Source organism: Seriola lalandi, unplaced genomic scaffold (assembly GCF_002814215.2).
Source record: "Seriola lalandi dorsalis isolate HSWRI2012SDOR001 ecotype SW California unplaced genomic scaffold, Sedor1 jcf7180002054840, whole genome shotgun sequence".
Taxonomy (NCBI): domain Eukaryota; kingdom Metazoa; phylum Chordata; class Actinopteri; order Carangiformes; family Carangidae; genus Seriola; species Seriola lalandi.
This window is the reverse complement of record NW_019525393.1, coordinates 875,933-885,060: the sequence shown is the minus strand read 5'-3', so window position 1 is coordinate 885,060 and position 9,128 is coordinate 875,933. Positions and strand designations below refer to the sequence as shown.

At 40.1% G+C, this 9,128-nt stretch overlaps 1 protein-coding gene across 1 annotated transcript; it reads right to left on the bottom strand.

The window, feature by feature from the left end:
- Positions 1-1,975: 1,975 nt before the first annotated feature.
- On the bottom strand, positions 1,976-7,915 carry hrh1 (histamine receptor H1). Its single transcript, XM_023426796.2, has 2 exons — positions 7,784-7,915; positions 1,976-4,457 (listed from the first exon to the last, which is right to left on the bottom strand). The coding sequence occupies exon 2, from the start codon at positions 4,197-4,199 to the stop codon at positions 2,562-2,564; it is 1,638 nt and encodes a 545-aa protein (XP_023282564.1). The 5' UTR covers positions 4,200-4,457; positions 7,784-7,915; the 3' UTR covers positions 1,976-2,561.
- Positions 7,916-9,128: the final 1,213 nt, after the last annotated feature.

Below are 9,128 nucleotides of genomic sequence, written 5' to 3'. Positions count from 1 at the left end.
TATGATCTAAAGCATATAAGGATAGAGGGTGATGCATGAGACATTTGTGATTTGTGATTTTGGGCTGCATAAATAAGATTGACTTGCCTGCAGTTTGCCTACACTGATGGAACCCAGAAGTGATGATAAAGGTATATATAACCAAGGCTCGATTACTACTTGGGAGACCTCCAGGGCTCCTAAAGGTTTTCTATGAGTCAGTTAGTTTTTGGTTACAGTCAGATTTGTTTGCACCACAGAAAAACAATAATCCACTAAGCCCTGCACTGTACTGTAGTCAAATGTCCCCATTTGGTAGTGGGGTCCTGTGTCAACCTGTCCAGTCCTGTGCTGTACCCTTATTCTTTTTAATTGTGTTGACATGGTGCAAAATGAAGTTGTGTTTAACCAAATTAACACAAACTAACTGACATAAAGACAAACTAAGACCAGGTAGTTAGGAGTAGGTTTCTGCATCTGAGCAAAACAAGGAGGCTGCCATCTATGTTGTGCTGAGTGCACTGTATGTGATGGCAATTATTGCAAAGTTGAATCAACACATCTCTAAAACAGTGTCAACAAAAACTGAACATTATGACCTTAATAAAGTTGGAAATGAATGCAAGGCTGTTGTATTACAGACTCCAAACACTGTCTGTTCAGTATTGCCTCATTTTGACCGGTGGACTAACTGACTTTATAACAGATATGATCTGGTTGTCATAACAAAAAGCATTATTAAAACACCATTAAATGCCATCAACTGATCATTAGAATGCGACACCGAGACCTTTGCTCTCTGTTGCCAGCAATAAAGCTTTGCTGGAATGAAATGAAGCCAGAGAGCAGCTGGAATTTATCTCTAATTGAAAAACGGCTCTTGCAGAAATGTCCTTGATTTACATGAACATTAAAATATTCAGTGGCCACTATGAAACGACGAGAGCATTGTCACAATGGTACAGAATTTGCAGTAAATATGCAGTCATTTCTAGCAGAACTTAATAGCTTCGATTTGAGAAAGCATTGCAAAAGAACGTCTAAAACACATGTTTATCCTGAAGAGCAGCCTGACACTGGCTCAGTTTTGTTGACAGAGATGTACTCAGTGCAATCACACACAAGCCTCACATCATCACATCTCCCAGCTCAGTTCCACCCCCCTCCGATGTGTTTGATTTGGCTAAGTAGTGACTCACTCTGTCTGTGTTCATTGTGCACAGGAAACATTATGCGTTTCTTGATCTACATTTTGTTATAATAAAACATGGCACCCTATTTCAAACATTATACTTCACATATTAAAATGAAAAAAAACGAAATAGGCCTCCGACATGAGAAAAAGGTTATTTTCTGTAAAAATCTGAACACATTGTTTAAATGTGTATCATGGGAATGGTTAAATGTCAGTTAAATCACCATTTGACTTTGTTTTTCATAACAGGATTTTGGGCTTAACCCTTACTATTTGAGACATAGTGTAATTGTGCTGTGATGCTCTGTCTCCAGAGCCTGATGGGTGCACTTTGTGTGTTTGTTCCAAAAATTTAATTCACTACAAATGCATTACAGGAGTCTGAAATTTATGGTTGCTTTTCTACAGGACTGTGGAATTATATTTGCTGCTTCTTGTCTAATGACATGAAAAGAGGTTCCATATCACAGCATTAAACAGATGAGTGTGAAAAGCTTAGCAATCATTTGCTAAAGGGCAGATTTGTTAGAAAAAAAACAATCCTTCTGTGGTTTGATAACAAGATTTAAATAGTCCCCCTGTGCACACTGTGATGTTTTGAAAATGTGATTTAGACATACATCCAAACTTGAGCTACTGCATAGCGTTTACACTGTACATGTAGATATTAATACAGCACAAACAGATCAAACCAGACCAGAAGATTTCTGCACATTATATTTGATAAGATGATGGCTTTAATGTGTTAAAAACATTTAAAGCTTGTATGTAAAAAAAAGGGTTAAATAAAAGGACAACTGAACAGTTCCAAATTCGGCTCAGTAGACACCAGCCAAGATTTGTGTTTTTCCTGGACTGACTGATGCCTCAAATCCTGTTTTAATGACAATGTGACAAGTCACAAAAATACTCAAAAGTGCATGGCAGTGCTTCGAGCATGTAACATCCTGTTGTATCACATTAAATCTCTGTTTCTCTACATTGATAGTGCTAATAAATAAATAAAAAAAAGATTCTTTAAAAGCACTTTTTGGACATAGCTTTACTTCATTCTGGACCAGATGTGTCTCCCTGGCCTCTGGCCCTAGACACACATTATCATGATAGCATAAGACAGACAAAATAAATAACATTAGATTCCAACATTATCCTCAACTACTGCCATTAATCTGAAAAGTGCAGTAGGTTACAAAAGTAAGATCTAGAACAAACACAAATAACTGACACTCAACATACAAGTATGGTTTTATCTACACTTTGAAAGCCTATGGAGGCATTACATTTATTCAGCTGTTTGGCTGTTGTCACCTCCTCATCAGTGAATATCAGCAGCATCTAAACACCTCTAATTTTGTTCGGCTTATCCCCCCCCCCGAATCACAATCTGTCAGAATCGAATGTTCAGAATGTTTTTGAAGACCCGTTTAAAGTTCCCATTGCAGAGCGGGTATATGAAAGGGTTGAGAGTGGAGTTGATGTAACCTAGCCATATGGTGAACATGTGAAGGTCATGGTGCACACACTCTTTGCAGAATGCCATGACCATGAAAGCTATGAAGTACGGTATCCAACACAACAAGAAAGCAGCGATTATAAAGCCCAACTGCTTGGCTGCTTTGTGCTCTTTGTGGATCCTCAGACTTTGGATACGCTGACGTGATTGGTCAATAAACTTTTGCCACGTCTGTCTCAGAGTGAGTGGGTCCAATTTGGCATCTTCAACCCCTTCGTCAGCCCAGGGGGGAGCGCGACTGGGGTCGTAGTTGTTAAACAGCGCAGACGTGTACCTCTGGACGGCTGAAACCTGACTGATAGCACAGACACCGCTGACTGAGTTTGGTACTGTGACGTGACATTCATTTAAAGATGCTGGAAGTTTGTTCTCATTACTCCCCTCTGAGCAAAGTACGTCCTGTGGAACTGAGGGTCGACTCAGGGGAATCTCAGCGTCGGGCTGCTTCTCCTCAGGGGACAGCGAGCACCTATTGGCCTTTCGTGCCATTCTGAATCGTTTTGTTGTCATGGCAAGCAATGACGCCTGCTGGCCTTTTGCACCAATTTTTCTGTGAGAGATAGAAGGAGCAGCTTTGGTTTTATTATTATCTTCTAAGGAATATATCTGATCTAAAGTGTTCTGGTCCAGCAAGCGTTGTTTTTTAGAGAGTTTGATTAGAACCTCACACTGCCTCTTGGGTGATTTGGAGTCATTTTTCTCAAGAGTTTTAACATTTTGTCCGTTCTCATTTTCCCCAAAGGAATCAGTTGGATGGATGATTCTTTCTCTGTCTCTCAGATGTTGTCTCACAGCTAAGTAGATGTGTGTGTAAAACCACAGCATCAAAACTGAGGGCACGTAGAAGTTGAAGACGGCAGTAATGACCTTAAACCACGTGACGAAGCGGAAATCCGTGTCACACTTGTTCTCCTCCTCAGGTTTAAGGTCGACATGTGTGAAGGACCTCCATCCTAAAATCGGAATAATCCACATCATCGACAGCAGCCAGGCTCCAGAAATCATCACACTGGCTTTTCCCCGTGTTCTATACTTTAGGTACTTTAGCGGTTGTCTGACGGAGCGATACCGGTCCAAACACAGGATAAACAAGCTAAAGATTGAGGCTGTGCTTGCCACGTAGTCCATGATAAGCCAAAACTGACAGACAGCACGACCTAGCTTCCATTCATCCTCCAATAAATACACCAAGTTCAGAGGCATAACTGTGGCGCCTACAATCAGATCTGCCACCGACAGACTGACAATGTAGAGGTTCCCAACGGTGTGCAGGCTCTTCTCTCTCTTCACGGCGTAGAGAACGAGCAGGTTCATGATAATGGTGAGGAGAGAAAGGAGTCCCAGAAAGACTCCCAGCAGAGCGTTGTGGAAGCGGTCGTGTAGGGTGACGGTGTGATTGCTCCTCGGTGAGTCACCATCAAGGAGCCCACTCCAGCTGGTGTTGCTGTTATTGACATAGCTGCTGGTGTTGAGGTGTAGGTCTGTGGAAGGTGACAGACCAGATTCCATCATGGTAGATGAGATGGCCACCTCTAGATCCACTCACATCGTGGAAAACTGTTGACCAATGTGTCTTTAACTGTAGGCCAAAACATGTACGAACCAGTAGGTTTTAATCAGGCGAGGAAGGTGTATTTAATCAGTTTGGATCCAACACATAAATCATAACGACCACTGGAAAAAAGGCAATCCTTTAAATACTGGAAAAGGGATAATCAGTGTTGTGTTGATCTTTAGTTCATTTGCCACGTAAATCCAAACAGTTAATACCTGGAAAACATAAAGAACATGGGTTACTGTTACAATTTGTCACAATTCTTTTCATTTCCTTCCTTAATTAAAGTTGTAAGAATTTTGTTACTGCTTTTTTTCTGTGGAAAAACAATTTCAGATGTCCTAGAACATGCTTGGAAAGGATCTCTAAGATAGCAGACTGATGAGAGATAAACAAACTAAAAAGACAAGATAGAAGCACCTATTTAGAGAAACTTAAAGGCACTATGCGTAACATTCAGAAAACCCTTGTTATTAATGACACCGGTGGCTGGTAGGTGAAGTGCAGTCAGAATCCTGTTTTGCTTGCACCTCATAGGGCAGGGATGCCAGGGTTACGGCCCGCGGGCAGGACCCGGCCCGATTGAACATTACATCCGGCCCGTGGGTTGATATGGGAGAGCATTTTTTTTTTTTATTTAATGTTTTATTTTTTACAAAAAGCCAAAAATGTGAATTAAATCAGATAATTTCGTTAGGTAAAAATGTGTTATGAACGAATAAAATAGGTTACATACTTTATTAATCCTGCAGAGCTGCCTGGTGTGACTTTGAGCACGGAGCGGGAGACAAACAGCGCAGTGAGCCTCTAAGCTTAAATTGCTTGCACAAAACGTTTGATCAGCACTCAGCATTTGTTTATTGTTGTTGTTCATTTAAACTAGTATGCACAGAGCGCGTGAGGGGGCGGGTGAGAGAGAGAGAGAGAGAGAGTGCGAGCGAGCAAGTATGAGAGCTAGAATGAGCTCTGCGGTCTTGGCCATTAGTTCATGTTATTTTTATGTAGGTAATATGTTGTCAAATATGTTTAAACTTAAATAAACTAGCCTACCTATACAGTAGTTATGTCTCGTTGTATTAGTTTGTCCTGGTATTGATGTGATGTGCGTCATTGAATAATGCGCAAATAGATATTCAAATAGTTTGAATACATGTGTTTTTTAGAGGGAATATTCGAATGTCATTTTTGAGCAATTTTGACAGCCCTAGCTCGGATGGGACAATGTTACGTTTTCAGAGGTTACTGTAACTTGCTTTAGGCTTCTATGTAATTGTAAACTTCATTGTGAGGCTATTGTGGTGCCAATGTAATTTCTTTTTGATGTGTAGGCCTTAATGAATAATTTCAAACAGTGATGTTGAGTCAGTGTTTGGTCTTTTCAGTTCGAAAGTGTAATTTGGCCCGCTGAGGTCTCACTTGAAAAAAATCTGGCCCCCTGACCAATTTCACCCTGGCATCCCTGTCATAGAGCGTCCTAGGCTTTGGCCAAAACAGTGACGTGACATGCTGTGCCTGAGACTGAACGTGATTGACCAGCATCTTGATGAAAGATGAGGTAACTAAAAGTCCAACGTTCTTATAGTTTGACTATAAACTATATTTGAGACTATACGCTATATTTACCTCTGCAGCTCTGACACAGCGCTAAAACAAAGTTCATTGATACAGATAAGAGTTTGATGACCTTATGTTATTGTAAACGTAATACTGTTATAATCTTACTGGCTAGCACAATATAGGCGAGTGACATTGTTGAACTAACCTGTTCTCATTGCATGATATATTGTCTGCATTTTTATTTGTCGGCGCAGTAGCTAGCTAGCCAGCTTAAACAATCATTGTCTAGCTTTCAACAAGAGGCTCATCAATGTTAGCAGAGATACATTTGCTGGATGATGATGCTTTACATAGAAATCAGTCAGCAGGCACACACATGTAAATTCTTTCACATTTTCTTATGTAAATAACGTACCTTTAAATAACACTTCACATGTCCTATCATCTTTTTACACTTTAGGTTTGGATGTACAATATTAGTAGGCTAAAATCTCTCTTGCTCTTTCTCTTTCACTGTCCAGCTGGCTTTCTTTAACACTCACATGAGTGGAAGGTGGCAAATCCCATCAACTACACAGCAGCAGACAAAGTGTGTGATTGGAAGAAAGGAGGTTGTCCTCGCTGCAAGAGTCTATTAAAAAAAGACCATGTTGCATCTACTATAGGTGAATTAACATCTATCTATCTATCTATCTGTCTGTCTGTCTGTCTGTCTATCTACCTATGTCTGCTTATTCACTGATGACACACACTCAGGAGGAGGAACTCCAAAAAAACCCACCAAGCTCAAGTGTTTTGTGCTTAGTGGGAAAAACCAAATCACTCACAGCGGTAATGGGGGCTGAAAGGTTTTTAGCAGAGCATCCTCAGAAAGTGACTCACTCCACCATACTTGTTTTGTAAAATGGAGCAATGCTGTAAGACTAAGGATTTCTTGATGCACTCATGAGCCCCCGCCTTTACATCCCCTTGCCTGCACCTATTCAGTAAGTAAATAAATAAATGAATGAGCCAGAGAGCCTGAAAGTATTGGAAACAGTTAATGAACTATAGCATTACCCTGTGGATGCTGCATGATGGATGTTGAGTCTCCATCCAGAGGATTTATCAAAAGCCTTCCAGCTTTAGGGTACAAGTCATTTAATCAGTTGGAGACACTGGCAGCAGCATATTCCAAAAATAAGGCTTTAATTAGTGAAGTTTTTTTTTTTATAATGGCATTTTTAAAAACCTTTTCAAAAATGTACAATCAAAGGAAATGTGAACGGTAAACTAATACACACCTGTACATGCAGTGTTGTATCTGGTGTCTTTCATATCTTTAGTCTCACATAAGAAGCTTAATAGACACATCGATGATTTATCATTAGCTTTAATCTTTTTTGGCTTTTAATCTGTGCTGAAATGGGTGATTGTAAATATTTTTCTCGCTCTGTTTATAGCCTCTGTGTTTATACAGTAACTGCCTCCGCAACACAAATATTTAGGAATCTCATTACTCACTGAATTGTCAAAGAATAACAAAGTAAAAAAGAAAAAAAAGAAGATCGGTTGCGTATTTTCTGCTTATCTCACCAGAAAAGGACAGGACATTTATCCAACACTAATTGTTCAATATGATTATCTGTAATGAACGTTGCTTGTCTGATTAAATTATAAAAGAGCACAGAACACAGATTAACCGTGCTATCTTTTGCTCCGTTGAGCGCTGATGGAGCCTATCTATCAAAATAAATGACTGTCATGCGAAATACTACGAGTCAGTGCGCAGAGAACCACCTGTTGAGCGGGATCACACATGAAAACTTTTAGGCTTTCAAAGGGTATGAACACTATCGTCAAAAATGTTTTTATTTTTTTTCTCCATTATTAAAAATGGCTTTTGTCAGTTGCCAGGAAAAAGTTTATCAGTTCAACAATCATTTTATTGTTCCCGGTAGGCGTCTGTGAGGCAGCCCTTAAAAGTGGAGATTTTCAGACTTACCACTGCACTGAACATGAATTTCCAGGACAGTCCATTATTCCAGCTTGTGTTCCCGGTGCTAATCAGAAAACGAGTGAAGGATAGGGATTTAAATAAAGAAACAAGTCCACCTCCCGCCCCAACACCGATCCTTCTCCAGCACTGTGCCCCGCTCCCCCCTCCCTCTGAGGACTGAAGACAGACTTCGGAGTCCACATGATTTCCCGTTGAACAAGTGCAGCCATAAAAAATTACCCTGTTTCCCGGAATGGGAGATTTCACCTGATTGAGTGCCGGATTATGATTTGCAGTGCCATGATTCAGTGTGTGGGATTCACTGTACAGTTGCACGCACACTGTGAGCAAAGGAATCTTAACTTCTTGTATGTTATGTTATGTGGAAATCACTCATTAAAAAAAAAGCAATTAAAGGTGGCTGAACACTAAGGTCTACAGTATCACACATTTGAATAACATCAAACTTTTATTTACAGCTGAGCCATTTTATGGTAATTCAGCATCAGAGAGAAGTGAGGGTGGGATCTGTTTGGATTATTGGTAAAGGAGACTATAGGGACCATGGTAACAACATGAATTCCTCCAATCACAACACACCAGCTGGAATGATGAAACTCAGCATACAACATGCCAAGCAGCATTACTGTTTCTCAAAAGTAGAGTCCCACCCTGTTGTCATATAGGGCTCCAGCATAGGCTGGCTGAGCCAAGGTGCATAATCTATCTTAAAGCATAAAAATGAATTGTGTTGCTGACCTGGTTTCAGCCGTCTCCAGCTATGTGGCTGTAGCATGTTCACCAACACCAATATGCGTCTCACTGTTGCCGGTGTGTGGGTTTATATAGAAGGAAAGGATGACTGGGTGTATGCCATCAATCTGTTTTGGACTTGGCTTTAAAAAAAGTATATTTTGTGAGGTAGGAATTAGTCTCCAACAAAAATAACAAAAACAGAAATGGCCATTTAATGTGTCAAAGTAGCAGAGAAAGTGAAAGTTTGGATAAAGGGAGGGTTGCTGGACCTTATCACAACACTTTATGACACTTGTTTCAAAGCTTTATTGCAACTGATCCAGGAATTCTTTTGTATTTTTTAAACTGTAAATAACTTCATTTCAATTGAAACACATGTTTATGTAGTGTCCATTACTAACAGCCTGAACCCAAACTACAATCTAATACGTCGCACTGGATCTTCAAAGAAAGTCTCAAGTTGCTCCTCAAACTGTAAAAACATCCTCATCTGCCAAAAGCTAATATGTCAACTATTAGAGAACTGAACTGATAACACATCTGCCGACTGTAAACTCTGCTCTTCTGTTGGAACGGTGCCCACACTGGAAAGATC

Coding starts and splice junctions, on each gene's coding strand:
- hrh1 (XM_023426796.2), bottom strand. CDS start 4,199: ATGATGGAATCTGGTCTGTCACCTTCCACAGACCTACACCTCAACACC.